This window comes from Oncorhynchus clarkii, chromosome 3 (genome assembly GCF_045791955.1).
Source record: "Oncorhynchus clarkii lewisi isolate Uvic-CL-2024 chromosome 3, UVic_Ocla_1.0, whole genome shotgun sequence".
Taxonomy (NCBI): Eukaryota; Metazoa; Chordata; class Actinopteri; order Salmoniformes; family Salmonidae; genus Oncorhynchus; species Oncorhynchus clarkii.
In genome coordinates, this window is record NC_092149.1 from 16786423 (window position 1) to 16806671 (window position 20249).

The 20249-nt window shown below is 51.8% G+C and overlaps 1 protein-coding gene across 2 annotated transcripts in view; it reads left to right on the plus strand.

The window, feature by feature from the left end:
• The window catches only part of LOC139389609 (atrophin-1-like), a 43946-nt gene extending 26308 nt beyond the window's left edge, over window positions 1-17638 (plus strand). For both annotated transcript variants that reach the window (XM_071136467.1, XM_071136459.1), the window contains exons 9-10: window positions 16393-16573; window positions 16716-17638. In XM_071136467.1, the coding sequence (XP_070992568.1) occupies window positions 16393-16573; window positions 16716-16749 (215 nt within the window). In that variant the 3' untranslated portion in view covers window positions 16750-17638. The remainder of the gene's footprint in view (window positions 1-16392; window positions 16574-16715) is intronic.
• Window positions 17639-20249: the final 2611 nt, after the last annotated feature.

A 20249-nucleotide genomic window follows, 5' to 3' on the forward strand; every position in this document is an offset into this window, starting at 1 on the left:
TTCTCCACTCCTCCTCTCACCTGTCTCTTGTCTTCTCCACTCCTCTTCTCACTTGTCTATCTCCTTCTCCACTCTACCTCTTACCTGTCTCTCTATTCTCCACTCCTCCTCTCACCCGTCTATCTCCTTCTCTCACCTGTCTCTCCCTTCTCCACTCCTCCCCTCACCTGTCTCTCCCTTCTCCACTTCTCCCCTCACCTCTTTCCCTTCTCCGCTCCTCCTCTCACTTGTCTATCTCCTTATCCCCTTCTTCCACTCCTCCTCTCACCTGTCTATCCCCTTCTTCCTCCTCTCACTTGTCTACCTCCTTCTCCACTCCTCCCCTCACTTGTCTATCTCCTTCTCCACTCTTCCTCTTACCTGTCTCTCTCTTCTCCACTCCTCCTCTCACCTGTCTCTCCTCCACTCCTCCTCTCACCTGTCTCCTCTTCTCCACTCCTTCTCTCACCTGTCTCTTCCGTTCTCCACTCCTCTCACTTGTCTATCTCCTTCTCCAATCTTCCTCTTACCTGTCTCTCTCTACTACACTCCTCCTCTCACCTGTCTCTCCCTTTCTCCACTCCTCCTCTCACTTGTCTACCTCCTTCTCCACTCCTCCTCTCACCTGTCTCTCTCTTCTCCACTCCTCCTCTCATCTGTCTCTCCCTTCTCCACTCCTCCCCTCACCTATCTCTCCCTTCTCCACTCCTCCTCTCACCTGTCTCTCCCTTCTCCACTCCTCCTCTCACCTGTCTCTCTCTTCTCCACTCCTCCTCTCACTTGTCTACCTCTTTCTCCACTCCTCCTTTCACCTGTCTACCTCCTTCTCCACTCCTCCTCTCACCTGTCTATCTCCTTCTCCACTCCTCCTCTCACCTGTCTCTCTCTTCTCCACTCCTCCTCTCAACTGTCTATCTCCTTCTCCACTCCTCCTCTCACCTGTCTCTTGTCTTCTCCACTCCTCTTCTCACTTGTCTATCTCCTTCTCCACTCCTCATCTCACCTGTCAATCTCCTTCTCCACTCCTCCTCTCACCTGTCTACCTCCTTCTCCACTCCTCCTCTCATCTGTCTCTCCCTTCTCCACTCCTCCCCTCACCTATCTCTCCCTTCTCCACTCCTCCTCTCACCTGTCTCTCCCTTCTCCACTCCTCCTCTCACCTGTCTCTTCCGTTCTCCACTCCTCCTCTCACCTGTCTCTCCCTTCTCCACTCCTCCTCTCACCTGTCTCTCTCTTCTCCACTCCTCCTCTCACTTGTCTACCTCTTTCTCCACTCCTCCTTTCACCTGTCTACCTCCTTCTCCACTCCTCCTCTCACCTGTCTATCTCCTTCTCCACTCCTCCTCTCACCTGTCTATCTCCTTCTCAACTCCTCCTCTCACCTGTCTCTTGTCTTCTCCACTCCTCTTCTCACTTGTCTATCTCCTTCTCCACTCCTCATCTCACCTGTCCATCTCCTTCTCCACTCCTCCTCTCACCCGTCTACCTCCTTCTCCACTCCTCCTCTCACCTGTCTCTCTCTTCTCCACTCCTCCTCTCACCTGTCTCTTGTCTTCTCCACTCCTCTTCTCACCTTTCAATGTCCTTCTCCACTCCTCCTCTCATCTGTCTCTCCCTTCTCCACTCCTCCCCTCACCTATCTCTCCCTTCTCCACTCCTCCTCTCACCTGTCTCTCCCTTCTCCACTCCTCCTCTCACCTGTCTCTTCCGTTCTCCACTCCTCCTCTCACCTGTCTCTCTCTTCTCCACTCCTCCTCTCACCTGTCTCTCTCTTCTCCACTCCTCCTCTCACCTGCCTCTCCCTTCTCCACTCCTCCCCTCACCTGTCTCTCCCTTCTCCACTCCTCCTCTCACTTGTCTATCTCCTTCTCCACTCCTCCACTCACCTGTCTCTCCCTTCTCCACTCCTCCTCTCACTTTTCTATCTCCTTCTCCACTCTTCCTCTAACCTGACTCTCTATTCTCCACTCCTCCTCTCACCTGTCTCTCCCCTTCTCAACTCCTCTCACTTGCCTCTCCCTTCTCCACTCCTCCTCTCACCTGTCTCTCCTCCACTCCTCCTATCACCTGTCTCCTCTTCTCCACTTCTTCTCTCACCTGTCTCTTCCGTTCTCCACTCCTCTCACCTGTCTCTCCCTTTCTCCACTCCTCCTCTCACTTGTCTACCTCCTTCTCCACTCCTCCTCTCATCTGTCTCTCCCTTCTCCACTCCTCCCCTCACCTATCTCTCCCTTCTCCACTCCTCCTCTCACCTGTCTCTCTCTTCTCCACTCCTCCTCTCACTTGTCTATCTCCTTCTCCACTCCTCCTCTCACTTGCCTACCTCTTTCTCCACTCCTCCTCTCACCTGTCTACCTCCTTCTCCACTCCTCCTCTCACCTGTCTCTCCCCTTCTCCACTCCTCTCACTTGTCTCTCTCCCTCTCCACTCCTCCTCTCACCTGTCTCTCCCTCTCCACTCACCTGTCTCTCCCTTCTCCACTCCTCTCACCTGTCTCTCCCCTTCTCCACTCCTCCTCTCACTTGTCTATCTCCTTCTCCACTCCTCCTCTCACCTGTCTCTCCCTCTCCACTCCTCCTCTCACCTGTCTCTCCCTTCTCCACTTCTCCTCTCACCGGTCTCTCCTCTTCTCCACTCCTCCTCTCACCTGTCTCCTCTTCTCCACTCCTCCTCTCACCTGTCTCTCCCCTTCTCCACTCCTCTCACTTGTCTCTCTCCCTCTCCACTCCTCCTCTCACCTGTCTCTCCCTCTCCACTCCTCCTCTCACTTGTCTATCTCCTTCTCCACTCTACCTCTTACCTGTCTCTCTATTCACCACTCTTCCTCTTACCTGTCTTTCTCTACTACACTCCTCCTCTCATCTGTCTCTCCCTTCTCCACTCCTCCTCTCACTTGTCTATCTCCTTCTCCACTCCTCCTCTCACCTGTCTCTCCCTCTCCACTCCTCCTCTCACCTGTCTCTCCCTTCTCCACTTCTCCTCTCACCGGTCTCTCCTCTTCTCCACTCCTCCTCTCACCTGTCTCCTCTTCTCCACTCCTCCTCTCACCTGTCTCTCCCCTTCTCCACTCCTCTCACTTGTCTCTCTCCCTCTCCACTCCTCCTCTCACCTGTCTCTCCCTCTCCACTCCTCCTCTCACTTGTCTATCTCCTTCTCCACTCTACCTCTTACCTGTCTCTCTATTCACCACTCTTCCTCTTACCTGTCTTTCTCTACTACACTCCTCCTCTCATCTGTCTCTCCCTTCTCCACTCCTCCTCTCACTTGTCTATCTCCTTCTCCACTCCTCCACTCACCTGTCTCTCCCTTCTCCACTCCTCCTCTCACTTTTCTATCTCCTTCTCCACTCTTCCTCTTACCTGTCTCTCTATTCTCCACTCCTCCTCTCACCTGTCTCTCCCCTTCTCAACTCCTCTCACTTGCCTCTCCCTTCTCCACTCCTCCTCTCACCTGTCTCTCCTCCACTCCTCCTATCACCTGTCTCCTCTTCTCCACTTCTTCTCTCACCTGTCTCTTCCGTTCTCCACTCCTCTCACCTGTCTCTCCCTTTCTCCACTCTTCCTCTCACATGTCTCTCTCTTCTCCACTCCTCCTCTCACTTGTCTACCTCCTTCTCCACTCCTCCTCTCATCTGTCTCTCCCTTCTCCACTCCTCCCCTCACCTATCTCTCCCTTCTCCACTCCTCCTCTCACCTGTCTCTCTCTTCTCCACTCCTCCTCTCACCTGTCTATCTCCTTCTCCACTCCTCCTCTCACTTGCCTACCTCTTTCTCCACTCCTCCTCTCACCTGTCTACCTCCTTCTCCACTCCTCCTCTCACCTGTCTATCTCCTTCTCCACTCCTCCTCTCACCTATCTCTCCCTTCTCCACTTCTCCTCTCACCTGTCTCTCTCTTCTCCACTCCTCCTCTCACCTGTCTCTTGTCTTCTCCACTCCTCTTCTCACCTTTCAATGTCCTTCTCCACTCCTCCTCTCATCTGTCTCTCTCTTCTCCACTCCTCCTCTCACTTGTCTATCTCCTTCTCCACTCCTCCTCTCACTTGCCTACCTCTTTCTCCACTCCTCCTCTCACCTGTCTACCTCCTTCTCCACTCCTCCTCTCACCTGTCTCTCCCCTTCTCCACTCCTCTCACTTGTCTCTCTCCCTCTCCACTCCTCCTCTCACCTGTCTCTCCCTCTCCACTCACCTGTCTCTCCCTTCTCCACTCCTCTCACCTGTCTCTCCCCTTCTCCACTCCTCCTCTCACTTGTCTATCTCCTTCTCCACTCCTCCTCTCACCTGTCTCTCCCTCTCCACTCCTCCTCTCACCTGTCTCTCCCTTCTCCACTTCTCCTCTCACCGGTCTCTCCTCTTCTCCACTCCTCCTCTCACCTGTCTCCTCTTCTCCACTCCTCCTCTCACCTGTCTCTCCCCTTCTCCACTCCTCTCACTTGTCTCTCTCCCTCTCCACTCCTCCTCTCACCTGTCTCTCCCTCTCCACTCCTCCTCTCACTTGTCTATCTCCTTCTCCACTCTACCTCTTACCTTTCTCTCTATTCACCACTCTTCCTCTTACCTGTCTTTCTCTACTACACTCCTCCTCTCATCTGTCTCTCCCTTCTCCACTCCTCCTCTCACTTGTCTATCTCCTTCTCCACTCCTCCACTCACCTGTCTCTCCCTTCTCCACTCCTCCTCTCACTTTTCTATCTCCTTCTCCACTCTTCCTCTTACCTGTCTCTCTATTCTCCACTCCTCCTCTCACCTGTCTCTCCCCTTCTCAACTCCTCTCACTTGCCTCTCCCTTCTCCACTCCTCCTCTCACCTGTCTCTCCTCCTATCACCTGTCTCCTCTTCTCCACTTCTTCTCTCACCTGTCTCTTCCGTTCTCCACTCCTCTCACCTGTCTCTCCCTTTCTCCACTCTTCCTCTCACATGTCTCTCTCTTCTCCACTCCTCCTCTCACTTGTCTACCTCCTTCTCCACTCCTCCTCTCATCTGTCTCTCCCTTCTCCACTCCTCCCCTCACCTATCTCTCCCTTCTCCACTCCTCCTCTCACCTGTCTCTCTCTTCTCCACTCCTCCTCTCACCTGTCTACCTCCTTCTCCACTCCTCCTCTCACCTGTCTATCTCCTTCTCCACTCCTCCTCTCACCTGTCTCTCTCTCTCCACTTCTCCTCTCACCTGTCTACTCTCCTTCTCCACTCTCTCCTCTCACCTGTCTACCTCCTTCTCCACTCCTCCTCTCACCTGTCAACCTCCTTCTCCACTCCTCCTCTCACCTGTCTATCTCCTTCTCCACTCCTCCTCTCACCTGTCTCTCTCTTCTCCACTTCTCCTCTCACCTGTCTCTCTCTTCTCCACTCCTCCTCTCACCTGTCTACCTCCTTCTCCACTCCTCCTCTCACCTGTCTCTTGTCTACTCCACTCCTCTTCTCACCTGTCAATCTCCTTCTCCACTCCTCCTCTCACCTGTCTCTTGTCTTCTCCACTCCTATTCTCACCTGTCAATGTCCTTCTCCACTCCTCCTCTCACCTGTCTATCTCCTTCTCCACTCCTCTTCTCACCTGTCTCTTGTCTTCTCCACTCCTCTTCTCACCTGTCAATGTCCTTCTCCACTCCTCCTCTCACCTGTCTACCTCCTTCTCCACTCCTCCTCTCACCTGTCTATCCCCTTCTTCACTCTTCCTCTCACCTGTCTATCTCCTTCTCCACTCCTCCCCTCACCTGTCTATCTCCTTCTCCACTCTTCCTCTTACCTGTCTCTCTCTACTACACTCCTCCTCTCACCTGTCTCTCCCTTTGTCCACTCATCCTCTCACGTCTCTCTCTTCTCCACTCCTCCTCTCACTTGTCTACCTCCTTCTCCACTCCTCCTCTCACCTGTCTCTCTCTTCTCCACTCCTCCTCTCATCTGTCTCTCCCTTCTCCACTCCTCCCCTCACCTATCTCTCCCTTCTCCACTCCTCCTCTCACCTGTCTCTCCCTTCTCCACTCCTCCTCTCACCTGTCTCTCTCTTCTCCACTCCTCCTCTCACTTGTCTACCTCTTTCTCCACTCCTCCTTTCACCTGTCTACCTCCTTCTCCACTCCTCCTCTCACCTGTCTATCTCCTTCTCCACTCCTCCTCTCACCTGTCTATCTCCTTCTCCACTCCTCCTCTCACCTGTCTCTTGTCTTCTCCACTCCTCTTCTCACTTGTCTATCTCCTTCTCCACTCCTCATCTCACCTGTCCATCTCCTTCTCCACTCCTACTCTCACCTGTCTACCTCCTTCTCCACTCCTCCTCTCACCTGTCTCTCTCTTCTCCACTCCTCCTCTCACCTGTCTCTTGTCTTCTCCACTCCTCTTCTCACCTTTCAATGTCCTTCTCCACTCCTCCTCTCATCTGTCTCTCCCTTCTCCACTCCTCCCCTCACCTATCTCTCCCTTCTCCACTCCTCCTCTCACCTGTCTCTCCCTTCTCCACTCCTCCTCTCACCTGTCTCTTCCGTTCTCCACTCCTCCTCTCACCTGTCTCTCTCTTCTCCACTCCTCCTCTCACCTGTCTCTCTCTTCTCCACTCCTCCTCTCACCTGCCTCTCCCTTCTCCACTCCTCCCCTCACCTGTCTCTCCCTTCTCCACTCCTCCTCTCACTTGTCTATCTCCTTCTCCACTCCTCCACTCACCTGTCTCTCCCTTCTCCACTCCTCCTCTCACTTTTCTATCTCCTTCTCCACTCTTCCTCTTACCTGTCTCTCTATTCTCCACTCCTCCTCTCACCTGTCTCTCCCCTTCTCAACTCCTCTCACTTGCCTCTCCCTTCTCCACTCCTCCTCTCACTTTTCTATCTCCTTCTCCACTCCTCCTCTCACCTGTCTCTCCTCCACTCCTCCTATCACCTGTCTCCTCTTCTCCACTTCTTCTCTCACCTGTCTCTTCCGTTCTCCACTCCTCTCACCTGTCTCTCCCTTTCTCCACTCTTCCTCTCACATGTCTCTCTCTTCTCCACTCCTCCTCTCACTTGTCTACCTCCTTCTCCACTCCTCCTCTCATCTGTCTCTCCCTTCTCCACTCCTCCCCTCACCTATCTCTCCCTTCTCCACTCCTCCTCTCACCTGTCTCTCTCTTCTCCACTCCTCCTCTCACTTGTCTATCTCCTTCTCCACTCCTCCTCTCACTTGCCTACCTCTTTCTCCACTCCTCCTCTCACCTGTCTACCTCCTTCTCCACTCCTCCTCTCACCTGTCTCTCCCCTTCTCCACTCCTCTCACTTGTCTCTCTCCCTCTCCACTCCTCCTCTCACCTGTCTCTCCCTCTCCACTCACCTGTCTCTCCCTTCTCCACTCCTCTCACCTGTCTCTCCCCTTCTCCACTCCTCCTCTCACTTGTCTATCTCCTTCTCCACTCCTCCTCTCACCTGTCTCTCCCTCTCCACTCCTCCTCTCACCTGTCTCTCCCTTCTCCACTTCTCCTCTCACCGGTCTCTCCTCATCTCCACTCCTCCTCTCACCTGTCTCCTCTTCTCCACTCCTCCTCTCACCTGTCTCTCCCCTTCTCCACTCCTCTCACTTGTCTCTCTCCCTCTCCACTCCTCCTCTCACCTGTCTCTCCCTCTCCACTCCTCCTCTCACCTGTCTCTCCCTTCTCCACTTCTCCTCTCACCGGTCTCTCCTCTTCTCCACTCCTCCTCTCACCTGTCTCTCTCTTCTCCACTCCTCCTCTCACCTGCCTCTCCCTTCTCCACTCCTCCTCTCACTTGTCTATCTCCTTCTCCACTCCTCCTCTCACCTGTCTCTCCCCTTCTCCACTCCTCTCACTTTTCTATCTCCTTCTCCACTCTTCCTCTTACCTGTCTCTCTATTCTCCACTCCTCCTCTCACCTGTCTCTCCCTTCTCCACTCCTCCCCTCACCTATCTCTCCCTTCTCCACTCCTCCTCTCACCTGTCTCTCCCTTCTCCACTCCTCCTCTCACCTGTCTCTTCCGTTCTCCACTCCTCCTCTCACCTGTCTCTCTCTTCTCCACTCCTCCTCTCACCTGTCTCTCTCTTCTCCACTCCTCCTCTCACCTGCCTCTCCCTTCTCCACTCCTCCCCTCACCTGTCTCTCCCTTCTCCACTCCTCCTCTCACTTGTCTATCTCCTTCTCCACTCCTCCACTCACCTGTCTCTCCCTTCTCCACTCCTCCTCTCACTTTTCTATCTCCTTCTCCACTCTTCCTCTTACCTGTCTCTCTATTCTCCACTCCTCCTCTCACCTGTCTCTCCCCTTCTCAACTCCTCTCACTTGCCTCTCCCTTCTCCACTCCTCCTCTCACCTGTCTCTCCTCCACTCCTCCTATCACCTGTCTCCTCTTCTCCACTTCTTCTCTCACTTGTCTATCTCCTTCTCCACTCCTCCTCTCACTTGCCTACCTCTTTCTCCACTCCTCCTCTCACCTGTCTACCTCCTTCTCCACTCCTCCTCTCACCTGTCTCTCCCCTTCTCCACTCCTCTCACTTGTCTCTCTCCCTCTCCACTCCTCCTCTCACCTGTCTCTCCCTTCTCCACTCCTCTCACCTGTCTCTCCCCTTCTCCACTCCTCCTCTCACTTGTCTATCTCCTTCTCCACTCCTCCTCTCACCTGTCTCTCCCTCTCCACTCCTCCTCTCACCTGTCTCTCCCTTCTCCACTTCTCCTCTCACCGGTCTCTCCTCTTCTCCACTCCTCCTCTCACCTGTCTCCTCTTCTCCACTCCTCCTCTCACCTGTCTCTCCCCTTCTCCACTCCTCTCACTTGTCTCTCTCCCTCTCCACTCCTCCTCTCACCTGTCTCTCCCTCTCCACTCCTCCTCTCACTTGTCTATCTCCTTCTCCACTCTACCTCTTACCTGTCTCTCTATTCTCCACTCCTCCTCTCACCTGTCTCTCTCTTCTCCACTCCTCCTCTCACCTGCCTCTCCCTTCTCCACTCCTCCTCTCACTTGTCTATCTCCTTCTCCACTCCTCCTCTCACCTGTCTCTCCCCTTCTCCACTCCTCTCACTTTTCTATCTCCTTCTCCACTCTTCCTCTTACCTGTCTCTCTATTCTCCACTCCTCCTCTCACCTGTCTCTCCCCTTCTCAACTCCTCTCACTTGCCTCTCCCTTCTCCACTCCTCCTCTCACCTGTCTCTCCTCCACTCCTCCTATCACCTGTCTCCTATTCTCCACTTCTTCTCTCACCTGTCTCTTCCGTTCTCCTCTCCTCTCACTTGTCTATCTCCTTCACCACTCTTCCTCTTACCTGTCTTTCTCTACTACACTCCTCCTCTCATCTGTCTCTCCCTTCTCCACTCCTCCTCTCACTTGTCTATCTCCTTCTCCACTCCTCCACTCACCTGTCTCTCCCTTCTCCTCTCCTCCTCTCACTTTTCTATCTCCTTCTCCACTCTTCCTCTTACCTGTCTCTCTATTCTCCACTCCTCCTCTCACCTGTCTCTCCCCTTCTCAACTCCTCTCACTTGCCTCTCCCTTCTCCACTCCTCCTCTCACCTGTCTCTCCTCCACTCCTCCTATCACCTGTCTCCTCTTCTCCACTTCTTCTCTCACCTGTCTCTTCCGTTCTCCACTCCTCTCACCTGTCTCTCCCTTTCTCCACTCTTCCTCTCACATGTCTCTCTCTTCTCCACTCCTCCTCTCACTTGTCTACCTCCTTCTCCACTCCTCCTCTCATCTGTCTCTCCCTTCTCCACTCCTCCCCTCACCTATCTCTCCCTTCTCCACTCCTCCTCTCACCTGTCTCTCTCTTCTCCACTCCTCCTCTCACTTGTCTATCTCCTTCTCCACTCCTCCTCTCACTTGCCTACCTCTTTCTCCACTCCTCCTCTCACCTGTCTACCTCCTTCTCCACTCCTCCTCTCACCTGTCTATCTCCTTCTCCACTCCTCCTCTCACCTGTCTCTCTCTTCTCCTCTTCTCCTCTCACCTGTCTCTCTCTTCTCCACTCCTCCTCTCACCTGTCTACCTCCTTCTCCACTCCTCCTCTCACCTGTCTACCTCCTTCTCCACTCCTCCTCTCACCTGTCTATCTCCTTCTCCACTCCTCTCACCTGTCTCTCTCTTCTCCACTTCTCCTCTCACCTGTCTCTCTCTTCTCCACTACTCCTCTCACCTGTCTACCTCCTTCTCCACTCCTCCTCTCACCTGTCTCTTGTCTACTCCACTCCTCTTCTCACCTGTCAATCTCCTTCTCCACTCCTCCTCTCACCTGTCTCTTGTCTTCTCCACTCCTATTCTCACCTGTCAATGTCCTTCTCCACTCCTCCTCTCACCTGTCTATCTCCTTCTCCACTCCTCTTCTCACCTGTCTCTTGTCTTCTCCACTCCTCTTCTCACCTGTCAATGTCCTTCTCCACTCCTCCTCTCACCTGTCTACCTCCTTCTCCACTCCTCCTCTCACCTGTCTATCCCCTTCTTCACTCTTCCTCTCACCTGTCTATCTCCTTCTCCACTCCTCCCCTCACCTGTCTATCTCCTTCTCCACTCTTCCTCTTACCTGTCTCTCTCTACTACACTCCTCCTCTCACCTGTCTCTCCCTTTCTCCACTCATCCTCTCACGTCTCTCTCTTCTCCACTCCTCCTCTCACTTGTCTACCTCCTTCTCCACTCCTCCTCTCACCTGTCTCTCTCTTCTCCACTCCTCCTCTCATCTGTCTCTCCCTTCTCCACTCCTCCCCTCACCTATCTCTCCCTTCTCCACTCCTCCTCTCACCTGTCTCTCCCTTCTCCACTCCTCCTCTCACCTGTCTCTCTCTTCTCCACTCCTCCTCTCACTTGTCTACCTCTTTCTCCACTCCTCCTTTCACCTGTCTACCTCCTTCTCCACTCCTCCTCTCACCTGTCTATCTCCTTCTCCACTCCTCCTCTCACCTGTCTATCTCCTTCTCCACTCCTCCTCTCACCTGTCTCTTGTCTTCTCCACTCCTCTTCTCACTTGTCTATCTCCTTCTCCACTCCTCATCTCACCTGTCCATCTCCTTCTCCACTCCTCCTCTCACCTGTCTACCTCCTTCTCCACTCCTCCTCTCACCTGTCTCTCTCTTCCCCACTCCTCCTCTCACCTGTCTCTTGTCTTCTCCACTCCTCTTCTCACCTTTCAATGTCATTCTCCACTCCTCCTCTCATCTGTCTCTCCCTTCTCCACTCCTCCCCTCACCTATCTCTCCCTTCTCCACTCCTCCTCTCACCTGTCTCTTCCTTCTCCACTCCTCCTCTCACCTGTCTCTCTCTTCTCCACTCCTCCTCTCACCTGTCTCTCTCTTCTCCACTCCTCCTCTCACCTGCCTCTCCCTTCTCCACTCCTCCCCTCACCTGTCTCTCCCTTCTCCACTCCTCCTCTCACTTGTCTATCTCCTTCTCCACTCCTCCACTCACCTGTCTCTCCCTTCTCCACTCCTCCTCTCACTTTTCTATCTCCTTCTCCACTCCTCCACTCACCTGTCTCTCTATTCTCCACTCCTCCTCTCACCTGTCTCTCCCCTTCTCAACTCCTCTCACTTGCCTCTCCCTTCTCCACTCCTCCTCTCACCTGTCTCTCCTCCACTCCTCCTATCACCTGTCTCCTCTTCTCCACTTCTTCTCTCACCTGTCTCTTCCGTTCTCCACTCCTCTCACCTGTCTCTCCCTTTCTCCACTCTTCCTCTCACATGTCTCTCTCTTCTCCACTCCTCCTCTCACTTGTCTACCTCCTTCTCCACTCCTCCTCTCATCTGTCTCTCCCTTCTCCACTCCTCCCCTCACCTATCTCTCCCTTCTCCACTCCTCCTCTCACCTGTCTCTCTCTTCTCCACTCCTCCTCTCACTTGTCTATCTCCTTCTCCACTCCTCCTCTCACTTGCCTACCTCTTTCTCCACTCCTCCTCTCACCTGTCTACCTCCTTCTCCACTCCTCCTCTCACCTGTCTCTCCCCTTCTCCACTCCTCTCACTTGTCTCTCTCCCTCTCCACTCCTCCTCTCACCTGTCTCTCCCTCTCCACTCACCTGTCTCTCCCTTCTCCACTCCTCTCACCTGTCTCTCCCCTTCTCCACTCCTCTCACTTGTCTCTCTCCCTCTCCACTCCTCCTCTCACCTGTCTCTCCCTCTCCACTCCTCCTCTCACCTGTCTCTCCCTTCTCCACTTCTCCTCTCACCGGTCTCTCCTCTTCTCCACTCCTTCTCTCACCTGTCTCTCTCTTCTCCACTCCTCCTCTCACCTGCCTCTCCCTTCTCCACTCCTCCTCTCATCTTGTCTATCTCCTTCTCCACTCCTCCTCCTCTCACCTCACTCCTCCTCTCACCTGCCTCTCCCTTCTCCACTCCTCCTCTCACTCTCTCTCCTTCTCCACTCCTCCTCTCACCTGTCTCTCCCTTCTCCACTCCTCCTCTCACTTGTCTATCTCCTTCTCCACTCCTCCACTCACCTGTCTCTCCCTTCTCCACTCCTCCTCTCACTTTTCTATCTCCTTCTCCACTCTTCCTCTTACCTGTCTCTCTATTCTCCACTCCTCCTCTCACCTGTCTCTCCCCTTCTCAACTCCTCTCACTTGCCTCTCCCTTCTCCACTCCTCCTCTCACCTGTCTCTCCTCCACTCCTCCTATCACCTGTCTCCTCTTCTCCACTTCTTCTCTCACCTGTCTCTTCCGTTCTCCACTCCTCTCACCTGTCTCTCCCTTTCTCCACTCTTCCTCTCACATGTCTCTCTCTTCTCCACTCCTCCTCTCACTTGTCTACCTCCTTCTCCACTCCTCCTCTCATCTGTCTCTCCCTTCTCCACTCCTCCCCTCACCTATCTCTCCCTTCTCCACTCCTCCTCTCACCTGTCTCTCTCTTCTCCACTCCTCCTCTCACTTGTCTATCTCCTTCTCCACTCCTCCTCTCACTTGCCTACCTCTTTCTCCACTCCTCCTCTCACCTGTCTACCTCCTTCTCCACTCCTCCTCTCACCTGTCTCTCCCCTTCTCCACTCCTCTCACTTGTCTCTCTCCCTCTCCACTCCTCCTCTCACCTGTCTCTCCCTCTCCACTCACCTGTCTCTCCCTTCTCCACTCCTCTCACCTGTCTCTCCCCTTCTCCACTCCTCCTCTCACTTGTCTATCTCCTTCTCCACTCCTCCTCTCACCTGTCTCTCCCTCTCCACTCCTCCTCTCACCTGTCTCTCCCTTCTCCACTTCTCCTCTCACCGGTCTCTCCTCTTCTCCACTCCTCCTCTCACCTGTCTCCTCTTCTCCACTCCTCCTCTCACCTGTCTCTCCCCTTCTCCACTCCTCTCACTTGTCTCTCTCCCTCTCCACTCCTCCTCTCACCTGTCTCTCCCTCTCCACTCCTCCTCTCACCTGTCTCTCCCTTCTCCACTTCTCCTCTCACCGGTCTCTCCTCTTCTCCACTCCTCCTCTCACCTGTCTCTCTCTTCTCCACTCCTCCTCTCACCTGCCTCTCCCTTCTCCACTCCTCCTCTCACTTGTCTATCTCCTTCTCCACTCCTCCTCTCACCTGTCTCTCCCCTTCTCCACTCCTCTCACTTTTCTATCTCCTTCTCCACTCTTCCTCTTACCTGTCTCTCTATTCTCCACTCCTCCTCTCACCTGTCTCTCCCCTTCTCAACTCCTCTCACTTGCCTCTCCCTTCTCCACTCCTCCTATCACCTGTCTCCTATTCTCCACTTCTTCTCTCACCTGTCTCTTCCGTTCTCCTCTCCTCTCACTTGTCTATCTCCTTTACCACTCTTCCTCTTACCTGTCTTTCTCTACTACACTCCTCCTCTCATCTGTCTCTCCCTTCTCCACTCCTCCCCTCACCTATCTCTCACTTCTCCACTCCTCCTCTCACCTGTCTCTCTCTTCTCCACTCCTCCTCTCACTTGTCTATCTCCTTCTCCACTCCTCCTCTCACTTGTCTACCTCTTTCTCCACTCCTCCTCTCACCTGTCTACCTCCTTCTCCACTCCTCCTCTCACCTGTCTATCTCCTTCTCCACTCCTCCTCTCACCTGTCTCTCTCTTCTCCACTTCTCCTCTCACCTGTCTCTCTCTTCTCCACTCCTCCTCTCACCTGTCTACCTCCTTCTCCACTCCTCCACTCCTCCTCTCACCTGTCTCTTGTCTTCTCCACTCCTCTTCTCACCTGTCAATCTCCTTCTCCACTCCTCCTCTCACCTGTCTACCTCCTTCTCCACTCCTCCTCTCACCTGTCTCTTGTCTTTTCCACTCCTCCTCTCACCTCTCTCTTGTCTTCTCCACTCCTCTTCTCACCTGTCAATCTCCTTCTCCACTCCTCCTCTCACCTGTCTACCTCCTTCTCCACTCCTCTCACCTGTCTCTTGTCTTCTCCACTCCTCCTCTTACCTGTCTCTTGTCTTCTCCACTCCTCTTCTCACCTGTCCATCTCCTTCTCCACTCCTCTTCTCACTTGTCTATCTCCTTCTCCACTCCTCCTCTCACCTGTCTACCTCCTTCTCCACTCCTCCTCTCACCTGTCTCTTGTCTTCTCCACTCCTCTTCTCACCTGTCAATCTCCTTCTCCACTTCTCCTCTCACCTGTCAATCTCCTTCTCCACTCTTCCTCTCACCTGTCTACCTCCTTCTCCACTCCTCTCACCTGTCTCTTGTCTTCTCCACTCCTCCTCTCACCTGTCTCTTGTCTTTTCCACTCCTCTTCTCACTTGTCTATCTCCTTCTCCACTCCTCTTCTCACTTGTCTATCTCCTTCTCCACTCCTCCTCTCACCTGTGTATCTCCTTCTACACTCCTCCTCTCACCTGTCTCACCTCTTCTCCACTCCTCCCCTCTCTTGTCTCTCCCTTATCCACTCCTCCTCTTACCTGTCTCTCTCTTCTCCACTCCTCTCACCTCTCTCCTCTTCTCCACTCCTCCTCTCACCTGTCTCACTCTTCTACACTCCTCCTCTCACCTGTCTCTCCCCTTCCTCTTACCTCTCTCCCCTTCTCCACTCCTCCTCTCACCTGTCTCTCCCCTTCTCCTCTTACCTGTCTCTCCCCTTCGCCACTCTTCCTCTTACCTGTCTCTCCCCTTCTCCACTCCTCCTCTCACCCGTCTCTCTCTTCTATACTCCTCCTCTCATCTGTCTCACCCCTTCTCCACTCTTCCTCTTACCTGTCTCTCTCTTCTCCACTCCTCTCACCTCTCTCCTCTTCTCCACTCCTCCTCTCACCTGTCTCGTTCTTCTCCACTCCTCCTCTCACCTGTCTCGTTCGTCTCCACTCCTCCTCTCACCTGTCTCGTTCTTCTCCACTCTTCCTCTTACCTGTCTCTCCCCTTCTCCACTCTTCATCTTACCTGTCTCTCTCTTCTCCACTCCTCTCACCTCTCTCCTCTTCTCCACTCCTCCTCTCACCTGTCTCGTTGTTCTCCACTCCTCCTCTTACCCGTCTCTCTCTTCTCCAATCCTCCCCTCACCTGTCTCCCCTTCTACACTCCTCCTCTCATATGTCCCTCCTCTTCTCCACTTCTCTCCCTTCTCCACTCCTCCTCTCACCTGTCTCTCCCCTTCTCCACTCCTCTCACTTGCCTCTCCCTTCTCTGCTCCTCCTCTCACCTGTCTCTCCCCTTCTCCACTCCTCCTCTCACTTGTCTATCTCCTTCTCCACTCCTCCTCTCACCTGTCTCTCCCCTTCTCCACTCCTCTCACTTGTCTCTCCCTTCTCCACTCCTCCTCTCACCGGTCTCTCCTCTTCTCCACTCCTCCTCTCACCTGTCTCCTCTTCTCCACTCCTCCTCTCACCTGTCTCTCCCCTTCTCCACTCCTCTCACTTGTCTCTCTCGCTCTCCACTCACCTGTCTCTCCCTCTCCACTCACCTGTCTCTCCCTTCTCCACTCCTCTCACCTGTCTCTCCCCTTCTCCACTCCTCCTCTCACTTGTCTATCTCCTTCTCCACTCCTCCTCTCACCTGTCTCTCCCTCTCCACTCCTCCTCTCACCTGTCTCTCACTTCTCCTCTCACCGGTCTCTCCTCTTCTCCACTCCTCCTCTCACCTGTCTCCTCTTCTCCACTCCTCCTCTCACCTGTCTCTCCCCTTCTCCACTCCTCTCACTTGTCTCTCTCCCTCTCCACTCCTCCTCTCACTTGTCTATCTCCTTCTCCACTCCTCCTCTCACCTGTCTCTCCCCTTCTCCACTCCTCCTCTCACCGGTCTCTCCTCTTCTCCACTCCTCCTCTCACCTGTCTCCTCTTCTCCACTCCTCCTCTCACCTGTCTCTCCCCTTCTCCACTCCTCTCACTTGTCTCTCTCCCTCTCCACTCCTCCTCTCACCTGTCTCTCCCTCTCCACTCACCTGTCTCTCCCTTCTCCACTTCTCCTCTCACCGATCTCTCCTCTTCTCCACTCCTCCTCTCACCTGCCTCTCTCTTCTCCACACCTCCTCTTACCTGTCTCCTCTTCTCACCTGTCTCTGCTCTTCTCCCTTTCCTCTTCCCTTTTCTTTCCCCCTCCAGGAGCTCCGTTCCGTGAGCTGCCCCAGCCCTCCTCTCTGACAGGTTCCATGTCAGCGGCCCACCAGCTCCAGGCCATGCAGCAGGCCCAGAGCGCAGAGCTGCAGATCCAGAGACTGGCCCTGGAACAGCAGTGGATCCACCACCACCACCATCACTCCCTCACCCAGGACGAGTACTACAGGTAGCCTACTAATGGGACCAGGGGAGCTGGGTGAGGTGTGGGGAGACTGTGTCTGGTAGAGGTGGGGGAGAGAGCGAGAGAGAGAGTGTGTGTGTGTATCATCCCTGACCCTGTCTCATACAGTATCTTCTCTCTTCCTCAGCCACTTAAAGAAGGAAAGCGACAAGACCCTGTAAGGGAGGAAACAGAGAGGGGGAACAAGCCCACGGAAGACAAAGAAATATCTGCAAAGGAAGAAGAAAACAACAAGACAGAAGCACTAAGAACAATGAAGGAAGCATCAAACCATAGGAACCTGAGGAGAAATGAACTGATTGGGAAACCAGATGAAAAAGGGGAGAGAGGGATGAGAGGAGTGAAAACGTTGCTCACAGTCTGTGTTGTCTGTACTATACCATAGCCCCAGACTCTGGGCGCATCACAGCGTATGTGTTTCAACTCCAGTTTTGTATTGTGCCCTGTACAGTATACTAGGTGGGAGCAGCAATATAACGCAGTACAGTCTGGTGTAAATGACCTTATGCCAGGAAGAATGTGTACATGAGGCTCTCTTTTATGTCATTGCATGTAGCTAGGCGCTTATTCTGAACTGGTTGAACTCCTGGTTGTATTTTTAGAGATCGCCCTCTCTTTCCTAACGAACGGGTGGTGTATGAGTATGCATGAGACCAGCGATTAAGAAGTGTCATATTATGTTAACGATTAGTTGTATTGTTATTATTATTCATGTCTGTTTGTTGATAATTGTATAATTCTATATACATATTATTTGTATTGTTATTTTATTACATTTTCATGGTATGGCGGTTTCTTTCGTTTTTTTTATTGTGAAACGAGATGCAAATGAAGGAAAAAGACAGAAGATAAACTACATCACTTTTGGGGGGAAATATGTGGGTCTCTGATGTGGTTGTGTACAGTATGTTCTCTCCTCTCTCTCTCTCTCTCTACACAAACACGTGCATCTCTGTCTTGGTGTTTATATAAAACACACATAAAACATACAGTACCAGTCAAAAGTTTGGACTCACCTAATCATTCAAGGGTTTTTCTTTATTTGTACTATTTTCTACATTGTAGAATAATAGTGAAGACATCAAAACAATGAAATAACACATATGGAATCATGTAGTAACCAAAAAAGTGGTAAACAAATGAAAACATATGTTATATTTGAGATTCTTCAAAGTAGCCACTCTTTGCCTTGATGACAGCTTTGCACACTCTTGGCATTCTCTCAACCAGCTTCATGAGGTAGTCACCTGGAATGTGCTTCAATTAACAGGTGTGCCTTGTTAAAAGTTAATTTGTGGAATTTCATTCCTTCTTAATGCGTTTGAGCCAATCAGTTGTGTTGTGACAAGGTAGGGGTGGTAGACAGAAGATAGCCCTATTTAGTTAAAGACCAAGTCCATATTATGGCAAGGACAGCTCAAATAAGCAAAGAAAAATGACAGTCCATCATTACTTTAAGAAATGAAGGTCAGTCAATCCAAAAAATTTCAATAACTTTGAAAGTTTCTTCAAGTGCAGTCGTAAAAACTATCAAGTGCTATGATGAAACTGGCTCTTATGAGGACCAGGAAAGGAAGGGAAGACCCAGAGTTACCTCTGCTACAGAGGATAAGTTCATTAGAGCTAACTGCACCTCAGATTGATCAGCATGGCTACCACAGCATTCTGCAGCGATACGCCATCCCATCTGGTTTGCGCTTAGTGGGATTATCATTTTTGTTTCATCAGGACAATGACTCAAAACACACCTCCAGACTGTGTAGGGGCTATTTGACCAAGAAGGAGAGCTGCATCAGATGACTACAATCACCTGACCTCAACCCAATTGAGAGGGTTTGGGATGAGTTGGACCCCAGAGTGAAGGAAAAGCAGCCAACAAATGCTCAGCATATGTGGTGAACTCCTTTAAGGCAAAGCATTCCAGATTAAGCTGGTTGAGAGAATGCCAAGTGTACAAAGCAGTCATCAAGGAAAAGGGTGGCTACTTTGTAGAAATCTAAAATATATTTTGATTTGTTTAACACTTTTTTGGTTACTACATGATTTCATATGTTTTATTTCATAGTTTTGATGTCTTCACTATTTTTCTACAATGTAGAAAATATTTTTTTAAATAAAGATAAAAACTTGAATGACTAGGTGTGTTCAAACTTTTGACTGTTACTTTATATCAAATTCCTCTCTTCTCCCTCACCCAACCTCTATCTCCCTTCTCTCTCCTTCCCTCTCACCCCACCTTTCCCTCCCTCCCTCTCTCTCTCCTTCCCTCTTCCCTTCTCCTATCTCCTTCCCTCTCTCCTCCTGCCCTCTTCCTCTCCTCTCTCTCCTTCTCTCTCACCCCTCCTTTCCCTTTCTCCCTCTCTCTTCTCCTCTCCTCATCTCTCATCTTTCCTTCCCTCTCCTCTCTCCCCTCCCTCTCTCTTCCCCTCTCCTCTCGTCTATCCCTCCCTGTCTCCTTCCTTCTCATCTCTCCTACACTCTCCCCCACCCTCTCTCCTTCCCTTTCCTCCCTCTCTCTCTCTGGGCGAGTGTAGCTAATAGTATACATATGTATGGGATGAGTGTGAAACATGAAAGTTGTGTAGCACCAGTGAGCACCATCCCTGTACAGCCAACATTCCAGACCCCACTGTAAAAGAAAGAAGGTAACTAATAGGAGGAGCTGGAAGCGTATGATTTATCGATGCAGTTAGAAGCTTAGGGCTGAATTTTTTTGTAGGCTAAATGTGACAAATGCCTCTGTGCTGTTTAGACTACATGCTCCTATACTTTGTTTTAATAATGTTTCAATCACAGAGGCAACTTCATCCTCTTCATACAGTGCATGTGATGGTGTGACTTACGATTCCCTCTTTATACCAAGTGAAGTTAAAAGCATACAGTATTTACATGGTAATTGCATATGCAGCTGGACAGTGTGTTAACATGCTACGGTCTGACTGTTCACATAAAACTGTTTTACTTTGATCTCTATTTACAGTTAGGAACTGACAGTGTGGGTCTTTGCCTTATAGTCTGTTTATAGCGCTGTATAGTCAGCCATGTTGCCATTCAGAACAGCTACTGTACTCTGCATTAACCATAGGAATAACATGCATTCAACAAGAGTTCATTAGTAGTAAAGAAGTAAACAGAGGTATATTAGTGTCACAAGTGCTATTAGCCTTCTCCTGCCCTCATGTTGAGCGGAGATATTCCATGGTAAATTGGTTGTGTGGCGTTTAAAGTCACCTTAGATAAGTATGTCAGCAGCATTCTGTATTGCAGCATCTACAGGACGATCCTGACATTCCATTCTGATGACATCACATCAGGGAGATATTCTTAGAGCCATCCTTCACCAGTGCTAGTGAGAAGGATGATGTCAAAGACATAGAAATAGGTTGCATAGAGTAAATAGATGTCATGGCCTGTCCATCATTGCAGCTTGGGTAACACACAGAAGTTCTGCCAAACAAATTGTTACAGTGTAATTACCATTTTATCATGTAATTTCTAAGTAAATGGACATTTCTGTACCAGGCTTCCCTCGGCTTTCAATCAGGCAAGACTTTCTGTCAATGGTGCTGTCTGTTCTACTGGTAAGTGAACTATTTCTGTGATCACAGAGCCATGGACTGACTGACAGGCTGCCTTGATTATATACTAATTGGAGTCACGG